General features: G+C 47.4%; 1 protein-coding gene across 2 annotated transcripts in view; it reads right to left on the minus strand.

Moving 5' to 3' along the window:
- The window catches only part of TRIO (trio Rho guanine nucleotide exchange factor), a 1,426,902-nt gene that overhangs the window by 399,239 nt on the left and 1,007,221 nt on the right, over positions 1-20,442 (minus strand). For both annotated transcript variants that reach the window (XM_063922713.1, XM_063922714.1), the window contains exons 32-33: positions 18,386-18,528; positions 1,239-1,335 (exon numbers count right to left, since the gene is read on the minus strand). In XM_063922713.1, coding sequence (XP_063778783.1) covers positions 1,239-1,335; positions 18,386-18,528 — 240 coding nt within the window. The remainder of the gene's footprint in view (positions 1-1,238; positions 1,336-18,385; positions 18,529-20,442) is intronic.

The following is a 20,442-nucleotide window of genomic DNA, read 5'->3' on the forward strand; positions in this document are numbered from 1 at the left end:
CTGTCCGTGGTCTGAGTGAGGACTGAGCCGCTGGCAGCTTCCCCCCCCCCCCCCCCTTGCTTCGCCCCGCAGCGTGAGCTCCCAGTGAATGATGAGCCGGGAAGCGCTGACAGTGGCGTCACGGGCGCTGCTGTTCACTATGTCCCCCTGTACAGCGCGTCTTACTTACCAGCGGACGGGAGCTGGGGAGCGGCGGCCGGGAGCCAGGTAGCGGGTATCAGCGTGGGCGGCGGGCAGCATGTATTAGCGGTCTGGTGGCGGGCGGTCCCCACAAACGGCGGGGCGGCAGCGTGAGCTGACCCCCCCGATGCAGCACCATAAATACCTGTGATCCTGGGCTATGACGGGGCTTCTTCACACAAGCTCCGTCCAGTCCTTCTTGCAACCTCAGCTGGAAATAGATGAGCTGCCTGTAGGCTATGGCGGTGCTCCTCTCTGAGCACCGACAAGCCAAGAGCTGCAGGCAGCAGCTTCCACAATCCCGGACCCAAGCTTCTTTGTTATGCTGGGAAGGGATTGGTAACAGTAAAAATTTAAAATTAAAATAAAAAATAAATTATTAGAATAAAATTGTGGAGGAATCCACGTGTGTGCTTCTATCCTGTGAGGCACCGAAAAAACACTTGGGTACTATGGGAGTATGGAGGGGAGGAGAGTTACTAATTTAAATATTCAGTGCCTGTCCTGCTGACGCACGTCCATATCCCAAGAGTACTCCAGTGGCCCCTAGTGGATGAAGATTTTAAAGGTGGACATGAATCACAATTCCTGTTATGAAAAGATGTAATTCCACATGATTTTTAGAAATACAACAGACGTACCTTTATTCATTACTGCAGTAGTGCTAAACAGCTCCTCTCAGCACGCCCGGTCCCATGAGACGCTGATAGCATCAGGCATCTTTTTTTAGCAGAAAATGCATCTTAGTTGCAATGAGATGCAGCTAAGATGCACCAGGAAACTGTACTGATCAAATTATTCAGCACTGTGTCATGGTGCTAGTTGTATCGTGTTTCCACTAAAACGCCAGCATAGTTGCACATGACCTCGCAGCTCACTGGAGTCAGGCATCTCATAACAGGGCCCATGGTATAAGCCCCATAACATCCTTCTTTCTGGATGGTCAAATAATATAATATACACAGACATATAATATTGAAAGAAATAAGAATACCTGGTTATAACATTTTAAACACATATCAAAGGATGGAGAAAAAAAAACCCATAATATATCTTACCTTATCACTGTCCAATGTATTTTGTGAAGTTCTTGATGCTATCGATATTGTATCAGGTTGACTGCCATCTCCCTGGCTGTCAAGGTCTTCTCCATCTCTGAAAATGAAATTAGAGCAGAGTGTTCAAACATCTAATGTTCAGTAGTTAAACCAAAAGTTATTAAAATTAGTCACATACAGTAACCAAAGTTGCAGGAGAAATTATTTTAATTAAACTGTTAATGTCAATGTTAAACACACGAGCTATTCAAGTCAAACACAAGAAATTACCTATAGAAAAATGGACTACATCAGTGGTTCCCAAACTCGGTCTTCAAGGCACCCTAACCGTCAAGGTTTTAAAGGATAACATGTCTAAAAACACATCTCTCATATTCTAAAGTGGTTTATAATTTGTTGATAGGACAATCTGATTAAGTAAAATTAATTATATGCAAAGAACACCAACACCGTTGAGTCCATTTCTCAAACAGGCTGGGGGACATTGGACCATGGAACTGCAGGTTGGGGATGGAGATGGCACTTAATGTAAACTGTAGCTTTAAATCTAAGCTCCTCTGATTTACAACCCCATAATTCTAGCAGTTATTTAAAAGAGTCCAGAAAGAAGTAGCAGTAATCCAGTGAAACTGGAAACAAACCAATAGGAAAAAGATGGCCAAGAACCAACACCTCGAGTCTGAAAGAGGGAACAGTGTCTCCCAGCCTGCTTAAGAGTAAATGATTCAACGTTAAGTGACTGTAAATCCAAATTTCTCTTGCAATATAGCTGGGGAACACTGGACTATGGGATGTTCCACAGCCGCTTTCCAGGGAAGCGAGCGCTTAGGCTGCCTGACTGGAGAACTGTACACTCAAAGTCTGTGCCACCAGAGGAAAAAACCTGAATACGAGTAAATGTGTGAACAGGGGACTGAACAACAGACCTGTTCCCCTAAAGCTTTGTGTTGCACTGTCCATGAAGTCTCTACTGCACTAGTGGAATGCACTGACACCTGGAGTGGTGACGGCTCCCACACACTAAAATAGACTTGATCGAACGGATCCAACATGGACTGCTTTGTAGCCGGCCAACCATGTTTCTGTGTATGTGTAAAAAACAAGCAGAGAATCTGAGTGGCGGACAAATGATGTTTTGGCCAAGTACATCTGCAGAGCTCCCACTACATCTAGTAGAGCCAGTATATCCCGGTCCCTGGGAAAGTCACGGTAGGAGGATTAACAGGAAAGAGAATTTCCTAGTTTAAGTTAAAAAGGCGAAACAACTTTCAGTGGAACATATGAACCGCCTGCACTAACATCATGGAAGACAAAACCCCTAACTCGGAAACACACCGGGTTGAGGAAATAAGGAAGACCAGCTTCCATATAAACAAACTGAATAACCACTGAAGGCAAAAGCTTAAATGGAGCCTGCTGGAGAGCTGATAGGACCAGATCAAGATCCCACTGTGCTATCGCGGTCAACATGGTGGCTGAATGTGGACCATGTCCTTTAATAAGGATCAAACACCTAGAAGGAGGGTCCAAACGTTTCAGGAAATGAAACTGACAGGGCTGAAAGCTGTACTTTCAAAGAAGTGAGCCTTAAAATAGCCTTCAAAGCTCCCCGAAGGAAGACCAAGAAACGAGAGAACACGTTTGTAGGTATGTACCCATCTCTGTTCATACCACAAGCTGTACAGTCTCCTTGTTCTGTGGTAAATTACATGACAAAACTGGTTTCACAGCATTGAATGGACTACTGAAAAAGATAAACATGTAGCGTTTAATAACTTGGTTTCAAAAACCAGGCCCTTCAAGTTAAAAGAGAAAGGTCCATGTGTAAAAATGGACAATGCTGACTAGGAGAAGTGGAAGAGGACACCCGTCACCTACTGACATTTTGAGAATGTCAGCATATCACGACCTACGTGGCCAGTCTAGAACCACTAGGATTACAGTCACTGCTTGAACCTTGATGGACTTGAGTACCCAAAGCAACATTTGGGGTCAGATACACTAAATGAAAAACCCACAGAGTGGTCATGGCATCCACTGCGAAAGCCAGTGGGTCACTGGATCCTGCACAAAATTGAGGAATCTTAAAGTTGTTTCTTAGGTCCATGAGATCCAACTGTGAAAAAGTTACACTTCTGAACAAATTGTCTGACTGAATATGAACTGGCTGGTCAGGACGGACTGGGCTCCCAATAGAGCTAGAAAGATGTCTCTGAACTAGAGCACAGTGATAGGCAGAGCTGTATCCAACAGTGGGCAGAGGCTTTGGAGCCTAAGAAGTAATGTCACGGTACCCCATGATAGGCAATTCGCATCAGTGGTCACAATGACCCAGTCTGGAGTGATGAAGGATCCTTGGAGATAACCGGAATAAAGCCACCATGGAGATTGACAAGTGATGTCTAACAGAATGAGAAACTAAGAGAAGAGGGATGCTGAGCATCTCATCCAATTTCTGAGAATTTTCCACTGAAATTCTTGAGAGGAACCTTGTGTACTAAATGGTCTTGAAGTTGGAGACCATCGTGCCCAACAACTTCATGCACAAGATCGACAAGCTAGGCATTGACAGTACTATTGTGATCAAGTTCTGTAGGGTTTGTACTGACAGGATATTAGGTAAGACGTCCAAATAGTCATGATTCAGCCGCTATCCTGAAGTACTTGAACCATGTGAACTACTATGGGTGCTTTTATAACTGTGAAGCTGAATTGGCCTTCACAAACAGAATCTCTTTCTAAAGGTATGATTGTGATAACTTCCTTTCGCCGTAAGCTTGCCATCACCGATATGACGTAATGCCTGGTAATGATAGTGATCGGATATGTTGCAAAACGGAGGAGAGAATGATGACCTGTCTAAACTGAACGTGAAGGTACGCTTCCCGGACGTCCAGAGAGGTAAGCAAAATATTGGTCTCCATGCTGTGGATCACTGATTGGAAATTATTTTCTAAAATGATCCACACACAACTCAGAGTTCAAAGTGCAACAATCAAATATCGGCTCAAATGAACCATTTGGCTTCCAAGCAAGGAACAAGTTGGAGTAAAACTACAGTTTCTGTTCTAGCGAAGGTACTAGAGCAAAGACATCATATGAGAGGAGAGGAGAGAAGAGATAACCTGGTCCAATGCCACGGTATACTCTACATCCGGGGAAAAAGCGTTGGGGAAATAGAGCCATGGTGGCTGACCCCTGAGGTCGATGATGTAACCTCTGGAAATGATACCTAGCACCCAGGTGTCTGAAGATGACTTCCACCCAACAGACTGAATTGGAACAACCACCCTCCAAGCTGTTGACCAGACTGGGTGAAGATAGACCCCAGTATAACTAGGTTTCCTTTGAGCCCTGGCCTTCTCAGCAACGGTTGTCACTAAAATAAAAAACTGGCTTTAGAAGCAAACCTCTGCCTGGGAAAAGCGACTGTAGGCAGACTGACCTGTAGTGGATGCCTCACATTGAAAGGAGCGAAAAACATGTACACCAGTGTTTAGTGGCAGCTATCAGAAGAAAAGGGCCTTTTCTTGTGGTCGTCTAGCAAGAATAATTTTGGCCTAAAGAGAATTCTCTCAAACAAAAAAAAAAAGTGAGAATCTGCATTCTAAGCATATAATCAAAGGGTTCTCCGAGCCAAGGCAGCGATAGGTGAAAATCTGGAAGCCAACTGAGCATTGTGAATGGCCTCACACACATATTCAGCTGCAGTGCAAAGCTGTTTTGAAAAGTGAAGTTGGGCATCCACACTAAATTACTGTGAAGCCCCACAACGAGAATGTTAGCCTAAGTCGGCATAGTTCAAACCACCCATGGGGAGGCTAGTAAAAGGTTGGAAAATGACCATAGAGCCTATGAAAATGGATTTGAGACAAATGTCCAAATATTCTGAATCTAGCAGATTCTATAAAGGATGGCGAGCTCCAAATAGGAAGAGCCATGTGTTTAGCTAAACATGCTACGTTATCGTAAACCTTAGGAGGCAATTCTCACTTGGACACCTAGTTAGCTGGAAATGGATAAAGTGAAGCGAGCTTGCAAGGAACAGAATGTATTCTCCGGCGCACTCGAGGCCTCCTCGACAAAACATGAGAGATACATAGATGGAAAATCAACAACGAACCTGCGCCGATGCTTGAACGGACCCACAGCTTCTGCTTGGGAATCTATATGAAAAAACAGTCCAGAGAAAATCAGACACTAGTAAGATCTTGTGATTCGAAGAAGACCGTATTCTTTACCCTTTGGGGTGGCAGTCTAAGCAAGTTCACTTTAATCTTTTTTTTCTTTTTCTTTCCGATAGAGGAAAACACTTATGCACCTTGCGCAGTTGAGGATCCTTGAAAAGCATTTCAAATAAGAGGAAACTTTTTCAAAAACTCCATGCTGGACACTCCATGGTACAGATTCAGGGCGTAAACCTACCCCTATTGAGAGAGGTAATGCTGCGTGTGAGATGAGGGTACAACCTAACATATCCGGCACCCTCTAGGAGTTCACTTTTTCCCTATTCTAGGTGGTACTCCGACCTGATTAGAGCCTGAGCACATGCAGGTTCCAACATGTAGTTATACACAGTGTAGTATACAGTACAGATACACACACAGGTGAGTGTGACACAGCGATACATACAGATAAACACACAGAGGCGAGTGTGCCACAGAAAAATATATTGTATACAGATACACACTAGTGAGAGTGACATACACAACCTGGGAGTATGGCACAGCAATATATACAAATACAGAGAGGTGATACAATAATAATATACTTAGCCTGCCGGGAGATCCAAAGCAAAGACGGAGAGCTGGTATTTGAAATGCAGGCGAATCAACAGTCCCAGCAGAGAAAACATTCTGTAAGTTCTCATAGAAACATAGAATTTGATGGCAGATAAGAACCTCTTGGCCCATCTAGGTTGCCCTTTTTCATTTATCCTTTTGGCAACTTCAATCCTAAGGAACAAATAGGGTTGAAGCTGCCAAAAGGATAAATGAAAAAATAAGATTTTACTTACCGATAAATCTATTTCTCGTAGTCCGTAGTGGATGCTGGGACTCCGTCAGGACCATGGGGATTAGCGGCTCCGCAGGAGACAGGGCACAAAAATAAAAGCTTTAGGACTAGGTGGTGTGCACTGGCTCCTCCCCCTATGACCCTCCTCCAAGCCTCAGTTAGGATACTGTGCCCGGACGAGCGTACACAATAAGGAAGGATTTTGAATCCCGGGTAAGACTCATACCAGCCACACCAATCACACCGTACAACTTGTGATCTGAACCCAGTTAACAGTATGACAAACGTAGGAGCCTCTGAACAGACGGCTCACAACAATAACAACCCGATTTTTTTGTAACAATAACTATGTACAAGTATTGCAGACAATCCGCACTTGGGATGGGCGCCCAGCATCCACTACGGACTACGAGAAATAGATTTATCGGTAAGTAAAATCTTATTTTCTCTGACGTCCTAGTGGATGCTGGGACTCCGTCAGGACCATGGGGATTATACCAAAGCTCCCAAACGGGCGGGAGTGCGCGGATGACTCTGCAGCACCGAATGAGAGAACTCCAGGTCCTCTTTAGCCAGGGTATCAAATTTGTAGAATTTTACAAACGTGTTCTCCCCCGACCACGTAGCTGCTCGGCAGAGTTGTAATGCCGAGACCCCTCGGGCAGCCGCCCAAGATGAGCCCACCTTCCTTGTGGAATGGGCCTTGATAGATTTAGGCTGTGGCAGGCCTGCCACAGAATGTGCAAGTTGAATTGTGCTACAAATCCAACGAGCAATCGTCTGCTTAGAAGCAGGAGCACCCAGCTTGTTGGGTGCATACAGTATAAACAGCGAGTCAGATTTTCTGACTCCAGCCGTCCTTGAAATATATATTTTCAATGCCCTGACAACGTCCAGCAACTTGGAATCCTCCAAATCGCTAGTAGCCGCAGGCACCACAATAGGCTGGTTCAGGTGAAACGCTGAAACCACCTTAGGCAGAAACTGAGGACGCGTCCGCAGTTCTGCCCTGTCCGAATGGAAAATCAGATATGGGCTTTTATACGATAAAGCCGCCAATTCTGACACTCTCCTGGCTGAAGCCAGGGCCAGTAGCATGGTTACTTTCCATGTAAGATATTTCAAATCCACCGATTTGAGTGGCTCAAACCAATGGGATTTGAGAAAATCCAAAACTACATTAAGATCCCACGGAGCCACTGGGGGCACAACCGGGGGCTGTATATGTAGTACTCCTTTTACAAAAGTCTGGACTTCAGGAAATGAAGCCAATTCTTTCTGGAAGAAAATCGACAGGGCCGAAATTTGAACCTTAATGGACCCTAATTTGAGGCCCATAGACAATCCTGTTTGCAGGAAATGTAGGAATCGACCCAGTTGAAATTCCTCCGTCGGGGCCTTCCTGGCCTCACACCACGCAACATATTTTCTCCAAATGCGGTGATAATGTTGTGCAGTCACCTCCTTCCTGGCTTTTACCAGGGTAGGGATGACCTCTTCCGGAATGCCTTTTTCCCTTAGAATTCAGCGTTCAACCGCCATGCCGTCAAACGCAGCCGCGGTAAGTCTTGGAATAGACACGGTCCCTGCTGAAGCAGGTCCAGTCTTAGAGGTAGAGGCCACGGATCTTCCGTGAGCATCTCCTGAAGTTCCGGGTACCAAGTTCTTCTTGGCCAATCCGGAGCCACGAGTATCGTTCTTACTCCCCTTTGCCGTATAATTCTCAGTACTTTTGGTATGAGAGGCAGAGGAGGAAACACATACACTGACTGGAACACCCACGGTGTTACCAGAGCGTCCACAGCTATTGCCTGAGGGTCTCTTGACCTGGTGCAATACCTGTCCAGTTTTTTGTTGAGGCGGGACGCCATCATATCCACCTTTGGTTTTTCCCAACGGTTCACAATCATGTGGAAGACTTCTGGATGAAGTCCCCACTCTCCCGGGTGTAGATCGTGTCTGCTGAGGAAGTCCGCTTCCCAGTTGTCCACTCCCGGAATGAACACTGCTGACAGTGCTATCACATGATCTTCCGCCCAGCGAAGAATCCTTGCAGCTTCTGCCATTGCCCTCCTGCTTCTTGTGCCGCCCTGTCTGTTTACGTGGGCGACTGCCGTGATGTTGTCCGACTGGATCAACACCGGCTGACCCTGAAGCAGGGGTTTTGCCAGGCTTAGAGCATTGTAAATCGCTCTTAGCTCCAGTATATTTATGTGAAGAGACATCTCCAGGCTTGACCACACTCCCTGGAAGTTTCTTCCCTGTGTGACCGCTCCCCAGCCTCTCAGACTGGCATCCGTGGTCACCAGGACCCAGTCCTGTATGCCGAATCTGCGGCCCTCTAACAGATGAGCACTCTGCAACCACCACAGAAGAGACACCCTTGTCCGTGGAGACAAAGTTATCCGCTGATGCATCTGCAGATGCGATCCGGACCATTTGTCCAGCAGATCCCACTGAAAAGTTTGTGCGTGGAATCTGCCGAATGGAATCGCTTCGTAAGAAGCCACCATTTTTCCCAGGACTCTTGTGCATTGATGCACAGACACTTTTCCTGGTTTTAGGAGGTTCCTGACAAGTTCGGATAACTCCCTGGCTTTCTCCTCCGGAAGAAACACCTTTTTCTGAACCGTGTCCAGAATCATTCCCAGGAACAGCAGACTTGTCGTCGGGGTCAATTGAGATTTTGGAAAATTCAGAATCCACCCGTGCTGTTGCAGCACTACTTGGGTTAGTGCTACTACGTCCCCCAGCTGTTCTCTGGACCTTGCCCTTATCAGGAGATCGTCCAAGTAAGGGATAATTAATACGCCTTTTCTTCGCAGAAGAAACATCATTTCGGCCATTACCTTGGTAAAGACCCGAGGTGCCGTGGACAATCCAAACGGCAGCGTCTGAAACTGATAATGACAGTTTTGCACCACGAACCTGAGGTACCCTTGATGTGAAGGGCAAATTGGGACATGCAGGTAAGCATCCTTGATGTCCAGGGACACCATAAAGTCCCCTTCTTACAGATTCGCTATCACTGCTCTGAGTGACTCCATCTTGAACTTGAATTTTTGTATGTACAGGTTCAAAGATTTGAGATTTAGAATAGGTCTTACCGAGCCGTCCGGCTTCGGTACCACAAATAGTGTGGAATAATACCCCTTTCCCTGTTGTAGGAGGGGTACCTTGACTATCACCTGCTGAGAATACAGCTTGTGAATGGCTTCCAATACCGTCGCCCTGTCTGAGGGAGACGTTGGCAGAGCAGACTTTAGGAACCGGCGAGGGGGAGACTTCTCGAATTCCAACCTGTAACCCTGAGATACTACCTGCAGGATCCAGGGGTCCACCTGTGAGTGAGCCCACTGTGCGCTGAAATTCTTGAGTCGACCCCCCACCGCCCCTGAGTCCGCTTGTAAAGCCCCAACGTCATGCTGAGGGCTTTGCAGAAGCCGGGGAGGGCTTCTGCTCCTGGGAGGGAGCTGCTTGGTGCACTCTCTTACCCTTTCCTTTGCCTCGGGGCAGATATGACTGTCCTTTTGCCCGCTTGTTCTTATAGGAACGAAAGGACTGCGGCTGAAAAGACGGTGTCTTTTTCTGTTGGGAGGGGACCTGAGGTAAAAAGGTGTATTTCCCGGCTGTTGCCGTGGCCACCAAATCCGATAGACCGACCCCAAATAATTCCTCCCCTTTATACGGCAATACTTCCATATGCCGTTTGGAATCCGCATCACCTGACCACTGTCGCGTCCATAAACTTCTTCTGGCAGATATGGACATCGCACTTACTCTCGATGCCAGAGTGCAAATATCCCTCTGAGCATCTCGCATATAAAGAAAAGCATCCTTTAATTGCTCTATAGTCAATAAAATACTGTCCCTGTCCAGGGTATCAATATTTTCAGTCAGGGAATCCGACCAAACCACCCCAGCACTGCACATCCATGCAGAGGCGATGGCTGGTCGCAGTATAACACCAGTATGAGTGTATATACTTTTCAGGGTAGTTTCCAGCCTCCTATCAGCTGGATCCTTGAGGGCGGCCGTTTCAGGAGACGGTAACTCCACTTGTTTTGATAAGCGTGTGAGTGCCTTATCCACCCTAGGGGGTGTTTCCCAGCGCGCCCTAACCTCTGGCGGGAAAGGATATAATGCCAATAACTTCTTTGAAATTAGCAGTTTTCTATCGGGGTTAACCCACGCTTCATCACACACTTCATTCAATTCCTCTGATTCAGGAAAAACTACAGGTAGTTTTTTCAGACCCCACATAATACCCCTTTTTGTGGTACTTGCAGTATCAGAGATATGCAAAGCCTCCTTCATTGCCGTGATCATATAACGTGTGGCCCTACTGGAAAATACGTTTGTTTCTTCACCGTCGACACTAGATTCGGTGTCCGTGTCTGGGTCTGTGTCGACCGACTGAGGTAAAGGGCGTTTTACAGCCCCTGACGGTGTCTGAGACGCCTGGACAGGTACTAACTGGTTTGCCGGCCGTCTCATGTCGTCAACTGATTTTTGTAACGTGCTGACATTATCACGTAATTCCATAAACAAAGCCATCCATTCCGGTGTCGACTCCCTAGGGGGTGACATCACCATTACCGGCAATTGCTCCGCCTCCACACCAACATCGTCCTCATACATGTCGACACACACGTACCGACACACAGCAGACACACAGGGAATGCTCTTATCGAAGACAGGACCCCACTAGCCCTTTGGGGAGACAGAGGGAGAGTTAGCCAGCACACACCCAAGCGCTATAAATATATAGGAACAACCCTACAGAAGTGTTGTTTCCTTTATAGCAGCTTAATATATCAATATCGCCAAAAAAGTGCCCCCCTTCTCTGTTTTTTTACCCTGTTTCTGTAGTGCAGTGCAGGGGAGAGTCCTGGGAGCCTTCCTCGCAGCGGAGCTGTGCAGGAAAATGGCGCTGTGTGCTGAGGAGATAGGCCACGCCCCCTATTTCGGCGGGCTCTTCTCCCGGTGTTTGTGAGACCTGGCAGGGGTTAAATACATCCATATAGCCCCAGGGGCTATATGTGATGTATTTTTAGCCAGAACAAGGTATTATCATTGCTGCCCAGGGCGCCCCCCCCCCCCCAGCGCCCTGCACCCTCAGTGACCGCTGGTGTGAAGTGTGCTGACAACAATGGCGCACAGCTGCAGTGCTGTGCGCTACCTCATGAAGACTGAAAAGTCTTCTGCCGCCGGTTTCTGGACCTCTTCACTTTTCGGCATCTGCAAGGGGGTCGGCGGCGCGGCTCCGGGACCGGACTCCATGGCTGGGCCTGTGTTCGATCCCTCTGGAGCTAATGGTGTCCAGTAGCCTAAGAAGCCAATCCATCCTGCACGCAGGTGAGTTCACTTCTTCTCCCCTAAGTCCCTCGTTGCAGTGAGCCTGTTGCCAGCAGGACTCACTGAAAATAAAAAACCTAATAACTTTTTCTAAGCAGCTCTTTAGGAGAGCCACCTAGATTGCACCCTGCTCGGACGGGCACAAAAACCTAACTGAGGCTTGGAGGAGGGTCATAGGGGGAGGAGCCAGTGCACACCACCTAGTCCTAAAGCTTTTATTTTTGTGCCCTGTCTCCTGCGGAGCCGCTAATCCCCATGGTCCTGACGGAGTCCCAGCATCCACTAGGACGTCAGAGAAATGGCACACTAGATGTGTTCAAGAGTTTTTTTTTTTATCTGTCGTCATCTTCTATGTTTAAGTTACAGAATTCTTCCTCTGATGGGACTACTGATTCTCCTGCACTTCAGACACCAGCTCCCCTCACTATCTTCAGACACAGTGACCTTACCCTTTTTGAATGGGCAGCCTGAAGCTTGCACGCTACCCCTTCTTGCAATATAATCTGCATAATGCAACTGGATGCAGATTGTGAAAACTTTGTTTATGTCATTTACTACTAAATTGGTATATTGAAATAATAAGAATTTACTCACCGGTAATTCTATTTCTCGTAGTACGTAGTGGATGCTGGGTACTCCGTAAGGACCATGGGGTATAGACGGGCTCCGCAGGAGACTGGGCACTCTTAAAAGAAAGATTAGGTACTATATCTGGTGTGCACTGGCTCCTCCCTCTATGCCCCTCCTCCAGACCTCAGTTAGGGAAACTGTGCCCGGAAGAGCTGACATTACTAGGAAAGGATTTGGAATCCAGGGTAAGACTCATACCAGCCACACCAATCACACCGTACAACTTGTGATAACTATACCCAGATAACAGTATGAACAATAACGGAGCCTCATTTAACAGATGGCTCATAACAATAACCCTTTAGTTAAGCAATAACTATATACATGTATTGCAGAGAGTCCGCACTTGGGACGGGCACCCAGCATCCACTACGGACTACGAGAAATAGAATTACTGGTGAGTAAATTCTTATTTTCTCTGACATCCTAGTGGATGCTGGGTACTCCGTAAGGACCATGGGGATTATACCAAAGCTCCCAAATGGGCGGAAAAGTGCGGATGACTCTGCAGCACCGAATGAGCAAACTCAAGGTCCTCCTCAGCCAGGGTATCAAACTTGTAGAATTTTGCAAAAGTGTTTGAACCCGACCAAGTAGCAGCTCGGCAAAGTTGTAAAGCCGAGACCCCTCGGGCAGCCGCCCAAGAAGAGCCCACCTTCCTCGTGGAATGGGCTTTTACTGATTTAGGATGCGGCAGTCCAGCCGCAGAATGTGCAAGCTGAATCGTGCTACAGATCCAGCGAGCAATAGTCTGCTTTGAAGTAGGAGTACCCAGCTTGTTGGGTGCATGCAGAATAAATAGCGAGTCAGTTTTTCTGACTCCAGCCGTCCTGGAAACATAGATTTTCAGGGCCCGGACTACGTCCAGCAACTTGGAATCCTCCAAGTCCCGAGTAGCTGCAGGCGCCACAATAGGTTGGTTCAAATGAAACGCTGATACCACCTTAGGAAGAAATTGAGGACGAGTCCTCAATTCTGCCCTGTCCATATGGAAAATCAGATATGGGCTTTTACACGACAAAGCCGCCAATTCTGACACCTGCCTGGCCGAAGCCAAGGCCAACAGCATGACCACCTTCCACGTGAGATATTTTAACTCCACGGTCTTAAGTGGCTCAAACCAATGTGATTTTAGGAAATCCAACATAACGTTGAGATCCCAAGGTGCCACTGGAGGCACAAAAGGGGGTTGAATATGCAACACTCCCTTCACAAACGTCTGAACTTCAGGCAGTGAAGCCAGTTCTCTTTGAAAGAAAATAGACAGGGCCGAAATCTGGACTTTTATGGATCCCAATTTTAGGCCCATAGTCACTTCTGACTGTAGGAAGTGCAGAAAACGACCCAGCTGAAATTCCTCTGTTAGGGCCTTTCTGGCCTCACACCAAGCAACATATTTTCACCATATGCGGTGATAATGTTTTGCTGTCACATCCTTCCGCGCTTTTATCAGCGTAGGAATGACTTCATCTGGAATGCCCTTTTCCATTAGGATCCGGCGTTCAACCGCCATGCCGTCAAACGCAGCCGCGGTAAGTCTTGGAACAGACAGGGCCCCTGCTGTAACAGGTCCTGTCGGAGCGGCAGAGGCCATGGGTCCTCTGAGATAATTTCTTGAAGTTCCGGGTACCAAGTTCTTCTTGGCCAGTCCGGAACGATGAGTATAGTTCTTACTCCTCTCTTTCTTATTATCCTCAGTACCTTGGGTATGAGAGGAAGAGGAGGGAACACATAAACCGACTGGTACACCCACGGTCCCCAACGGTTTACAATCAGCTTGAAGACTTCTGGATGAAGTCCCCACTCTCCCGGGTGGAGGTCGTGTCTGCTGAGGAAGTCTGCTTCCCAGTTGTCCACTCCCGGAATGAACACTGCTGACAGTGCTAGCACGTGATTCTCCGCCCATCGAAGAATCCTTGTGGCTTCTGCCATTGCCATCCTGCTTCTTGTGCCGCCCTGTCAGTTTACATGGGCGACCGCCGTGATGTTGTCTGACTGAATCAGCATCGGTTGGTTTTGAAGCAGGGATTCTGCTCAACTCAGGGCATTGTAAATGGCCCTTAGTTCCAGAATATTTATGTGTAGGGAAGTTTCCTGACTCGACCATTGTCCTTGGAAATTTCTTCCCTGAGTGACTGCCCCCCAACCTCGGAGGCTTGCATCCGTGGTCACCAGGACCCAGTCCTGTATGCCGAATCTGCGGCCTTCGAGGAGATGCGCACTCTGCAGCCACCACAACAGAGACACCCTGGCCCTCGGGGACAGGGTGATCAACCGATGCATCTGAAGATGCGATCCGGACCACCCACTGGAAGATCCTTGCATGGAACCTGCCGAAGGGAATTGCTTCGTAAGAAGCTACCATCTTTCCCAGGATTCGCGTGCAGTGATGCACCGACACCTGTTTTGGTTTCAGGAGTTCCCTGACCAGGGATGATAATTCCTGGGCCTTCTCCTCCGGGAGAAACACCTTCTTCTGTTCTGTGTCCAGAATCATGCCCAGGAACAGCAGACGCGTCGCAGGAATCAGCTGTGACTTTGGGATATTCAGAATCCAGCCGTGCTGATGAAGCACTTCCTGAGATAGTGCTACGCTGACTAGCAACTGCTCTTTGGACCTCGCCTTTATCAGGAGATCGACCAAGTACGGGATAATTATAACTCCCTTCTTTCGGAGGAGTATCATCATCTCGGCCATTACCTTGGTAAATACCCTCGGTGCCGTGGACAGACCAAACGGCAACGTCTGGAATTGGTAATGACAGTCCTGTACCACAAACCTGAGGTACTCCTGGTGAGGTGGGTAAATGGGGACATGCAGGTATGCATCCTTGATGTCCAATGACACCATAAAATACCCCTCTTCCAGGCTTGCAATAACCGCCCTGAGCGATTCCATCTTGAACTTGAACTTCCTTATATAAAAGTGTTCAAGGATTTTAAATTTAGGATGGGTCTCACCGAACCGTCCGGTTTCGGTACCACAAACATTGTGGAATAGTAATTCCGCCCCTCTTGAAGTGGGGGTACCTTGATTATCACCTGCTGAAGGTACAGCTTGTGAATAGCTGCCAGTACTACTTCCCTTTCTTTGGGAGCAGCTGGCAAGGCTGATTTGAGGTAACGGCGAGGGGGAGTGGCCTCGAACTCCAGCTTGTATCCCTGAGATACCACTTGCAGAACCCAGAGATCCACCTGTGAGCGAACCCACTGGTCGCTGAAGTTCCGGAGACGCGCCCCCACCGCACCTGGCTCCGCCTGTGGAGCCCCAGCGTCATGCGGTGGACTTAGAGGAAGCGGGGGAGGATTTTTGTTCCTGGGAACTGGCTGTCTGGTGCAGCTTTTTCCCTCTTCCCTTGCCTCTGGGCAGAAAGGAAGTGCCTCTGACCCGCTTGCCTTTTTGGGGCCGAAAGGACTGTACCTGATAATACGGTGCTTTCTTAGGCTGTGAGGAAACCTGAGGTAAAAATGTCGACTTCCCAGCTGTTGCTGTGGATACGAGGTCCGAGAGACCATCCCCAAACAATTCCTCACCCTTTTAAGGCAAAACCTCCATGTGCCTTTTAGAATCAGCATCACCTGTCCACTGCCGAGTCCATAATACTCTCCTGGCAGAAATGGACATTGCATTAATTCTAGATGCCAGCCGGCAAATATCCCTCTGTGCATCCCTCATATATAAGACGACGTCTTTAATATGCTCTATGGTTAGCAAAATAGTATCCCTGTCGATGGTATCAATATTATCTGACAGGGTATCGGACCAAGCTGCTGCAGCACTACACATCCATGCTGAAGCAATTGCAGGTCTCAGTATAGTACCTGAGTGTGTATATACAGACTTCAGGATTGCCTCCTGCTTTCTATCAGCAGGCTCCTTTAAGGCGGCCGTATCCTGAGACGGCAGTGCCACCTTTTTTGACAAGCGTGTGAGCGCCTTATCCACCCTAGGGGATGTCTCCCAACGTAACCTGTCCTCTGGCGGGAAAGGGTACGCCATTAGTAACTTTTTAGAAATCACCAGTTTCTTATCGGGGGAACCCCATGCTTCTTCACACACTTCATTCAACTCATCCGATGGGGGAAAACCACTGGTTGCTTTTTCTCCCCAAACATAAAACCCTTTTTTGTGGTAACCGGGTTAATGGCAGAAATGTGCAACACATTTTTTATTGCCGTAATCATGCAACGGATGGCCCTTGTGGATTGTACATTTGTCTCCTCGTCGTCTACACTGGAGTCAGACTCCGTGTCGACATCTGTGTCTGCCATCTGAGGTAGCGGGCGTTTTTGAGCCCCTGATGGCCTTTGAGACGCCTGGGCAGGCACGGGCTGAGAAGCCGGCTGTCCCACTGCTGTTACGTCATCTAACCTTTTATGTAAGGAGTTGACACTGTCGATTTATACCTTCCACATATCCACCCACTCTGGTGTCGGCCCCGCAGGGGGTGACATCACACTTATCGGCACCTGCTCCGCCTCCACATAAGCTTCCTCATCAAACATGTCGACACAGCCGTACCGACACACCGCACACACACAGGGAATGCTCTGACTGAGGACAGGACCCCACCAAGTCCTTTGGGGAGACAGAGAGAGAGTATGCCAGCACACACCACAGCGCTATATAATGCAGGGATGTACACTATACAGAGTGATTTTTCCCCTATAGCAGCTTATATACACAGTTTTGCGCCTAAATTTATGTCCCCCCCCCCTCTCTTTTTTACCCTAGAAGTCTGGAACTGCAGGGGAGAGCCTGGGGAGCGTCCTTCCAGCGGAGCTGTGAAGAGAAAATGGCGCTGGTGTGCTGAGGGAGATAGCCTCGTCCCTTCATCAGCGGGCTTCTCCCGCGTTTTTAAATGTATAATGGCGGGGGTTAATGCACATATACAGTTTATTAGACTGTATTATGTGCTTTTTGCCATGTAGGGTAATCTAATTGCTGCCCAGGGCGCCGCCCCCCCCCCCCCCCCAGCGCCCTGCACCCATCAGTGACCGGAGTGTGTGGTGTGCTAAGGGAGCAATGGCGCACAGCTGCAGTGCTGTGCGCTACCTTAATGAAGACCGGAGTCTTCAGCCGCCGATTTTCTACTTCTCTTCGTTCTTCTGGCTCTGCAAGGGGGACGGCGGCGCGGCTCCGGGACCGGACGACTGAGGCTGGGCCTGTGTTCGATCCCTCTGGAGCTAATGGTGTCCAGTAGCCTTAGAAGCTCAAGCTAGCTGCAAGCAGGTAGGTTCGCTTCTCTCCCCTCAGTCCCACGAAGCAGTGAGTCTGTTGCCAGCAGATCTCCCTGAAAATAAAAACCTAGCAAATACTTTCTTTTCTAGGAAGCTCAGGAGAGCCCCTAGAGTGCATCCAGCTCTGGCCGGGCACAGATACTGAGGTCTGGAGGAGGGGCATATAGGGAGGAGCCAGTGCACACCAGATATAGTACCTAATCTTTCATTTAAGAGTGCCCAGTCTCCTGCGGAGCCCGTCTATACCCCATGGTGCTTACGGAGTACCCAGCATCCACTAGGACGTTAGAGAAATGAAGGTTTAATATTTAGGCCATGGAGCTGGCTACAGACCCTTTATTTCCACTCAAGTACTACCAGACCATTTAGAGTTGAGGAGTTTAATTTAATATTGTTATGATATTCTATAATGCGGAGTTTCCCAAACCTCGCCATTACACTCAAGGTTTTAAGGATATCCATGCTTGAGCCAAGATGGTTAAATCAAATTGACTGAGGTACATTACTAATTAAGCCACCTATGCTCAACCTTGGATATCCCTAAAAACATGGACTGTAATGGCGGAGTTTGGGAAACACTGCTAAAATGTGAATCCCCTTTCTTAACCACTTTGCCACTAAAGCAGGTAAAAATGCTCTATACACTAGTTATCACTCCAGCTACTCCTGACTCAAACATTTAAATGAAAGCAGGTAAGAGTCCACTGGCAGCAGGGCTCTTGGCCGTCATACATTTAACATAATTTGCTCATGCTGGGTGACAGTCTGTGTAACCATCATAGTTACAGTATGTAATTACTATAATCAATACAATATAGGATTTGCACTTCGTATAACAAATTTCCGTCAATGGTAATAAAAAGAACTGGATGTTACGTTGTACTACACAAATTATTGCTCACCTTCTGGCTGCTTTCTGTTTTGTTGATACAGTCTTCGGTATATGAATTGGCTCTTTCAATGCACCTCTCAAGTGAATGGTTCTATCTTGTATAACTTCTCTTATATGCTTAATCCAATCTTGTTTATTCTCAATGCTGGAGCCCTGAAGAATGATGTAATACAATACAGTATTACTATAAATGTGCATTCTATTAAACACCAGTTAATTTATTTAAAAATGAATAAAAAACTTGCAGTTGCATCTTGCATTTCTTCTCTAAGCATTAAATGACCAGGACAATGAATAAATGACTTCCAATTTGAAAACAAATGAAAATATCTATATGGTTGAATTACCGATGTGTTCTCATACATCTAGCCTCAATACACCATGTATCACAGGATGGTGTGAGTGAGCTGGCAGGTCCCGTGCAACTCTGCTAACGCTGGGTGTCTTTTTTTTTTACGAAAGTGCATCAAGGTCGCAACTCAATGTGACTAGGACACATGCGGAGACGACTATGTTTATTAATTTGGTATATGACACTTGTATATTCTGTGTGACTGAGTCTATATACGGAGCACAACAGAACTTGTATTGGAAAAAAGCTGCAACTGATACTTTGTAGCACATCATATACACATTCAGAGACTAGTCACACATTTTTGGTAACAAGAAGAAACCAAAAAAAGATGCCCAATGCTAGAAGATTCTCATGCGACATGGTGTGCCAAGAGGGGCTGTTTGGAGTGACTGCAGCAAAGAAGAGGCATTTTTGTTTACTTACCATGAAATCTCTCTCTCTGATTCCATCTGGGGGACGCTGCGCGCTTACTGATGGGTTAGTGTGTGTGGGAAGGGAGTTTGCCACAGAACCTATAGAAACTAACTCCTCCCCCCTCTAGCCTCTCCCATTCTCAGTCTGTCACAGTTAACATTAACAGTTAAGTTAACCTCAGTTAACGTTTAGCAAAGTCGAAAGATACAGTACAGAAATACAACCAATAAACAGACAAAAATACGGCGGGGATCACAGCATCCCCCAGATGGAGTCCTTTTTTCTCTTTCACCCATCTGGAGGACGCTGCACACTTACTGATAGGATTTCCCTAAGCAAGCTAATTAGAGGAGGGATAACCTAGACAGTAGTGCCATCTGTAAAATTTGACGCCCAACAGAGACAGTCTCCAAACCAAAAGTATGAAAACGGTAGAACTTCGTGAAGGTATGCACGGATGACCAGGTTGCCACTCTACACACCCCCATGAACAGCCCAGGAGGCCCCAACGGCCCTAGTCGTTGTAAGCCATCAGGGGGTCAGGAACAGGAACCATAGAGGATACATAGGCCTGCCAAATAGCAGAAGTCACCCAATGAGCCACCGTGTTTTCAGAAGCCCACCAATAAGAATCAACAACATATCTGTATGGCGAATAGATTCCGTACGGAACAAATAAATGTGTAAGGCTCTAACAACGTCTTCAACGTTTTTGTTCATACGAGACACCATGAGGTCTATGTCTGGGGTTCCCCACCGAGACACCAGAGAAAGAAAGACTTCCTGATGTAGCTCCCACTCCCCTGGATGAACCGTGTGACGGCTTAAGTAGTCTGCTTCCCAGTTCTCCACTCCTGGAATGTGAACTGCGGAGATGGCCAGAAACCAACGTTCCGCCCACTGGAGAATATGAGAAACTTCTTTCATGGCTCTCCAACTGTGAGTTCCTGCTTGCCTGTTGATGTAAGCCAACGCTGTGGCATTTTCCGATTGAATGCATACCGGATAACCTCGGATGTAGGATTGTATCTGAAGCAGGGCATAGCGGATTGCTCTCAATTCCAGAATGTTGATCTGTAGCTTTGTCTCCTGGTTGGTCCAGAGACCCTGGAAGTGTTGAGATTGAGGCTGGCACCCGTGGTAACCATCATCCAGGTTCAAATAGTGAACTGTGATCCCTTGGTCAAATTGTGACTGTGAAGCCATCAAAGGAGAGACTGATGTGTCTGAACCGATAAGCGGTAACAACTGTGAGTCCAGATGTGGGCCCGTTCGAGTCCAACAGTAGAGAATCTGAG

This window comes from Pseudophryne corroboree, chromosome 5, assembly GCF_028390025.1.
Source record: "Pseudophryne corroboree isolate aPseCor3 chromosome 5, aPseCor3.hap2, whole genome shotgun sequence".
In the NCBI taxonomy this organism is placed as follows: domain Eukaryota; kingdom Metazoa; phylum Chordata; class Amphibia; order Anura; family Myobatrachidae; genus Pseudophryne; species Pseudophryne corroboree.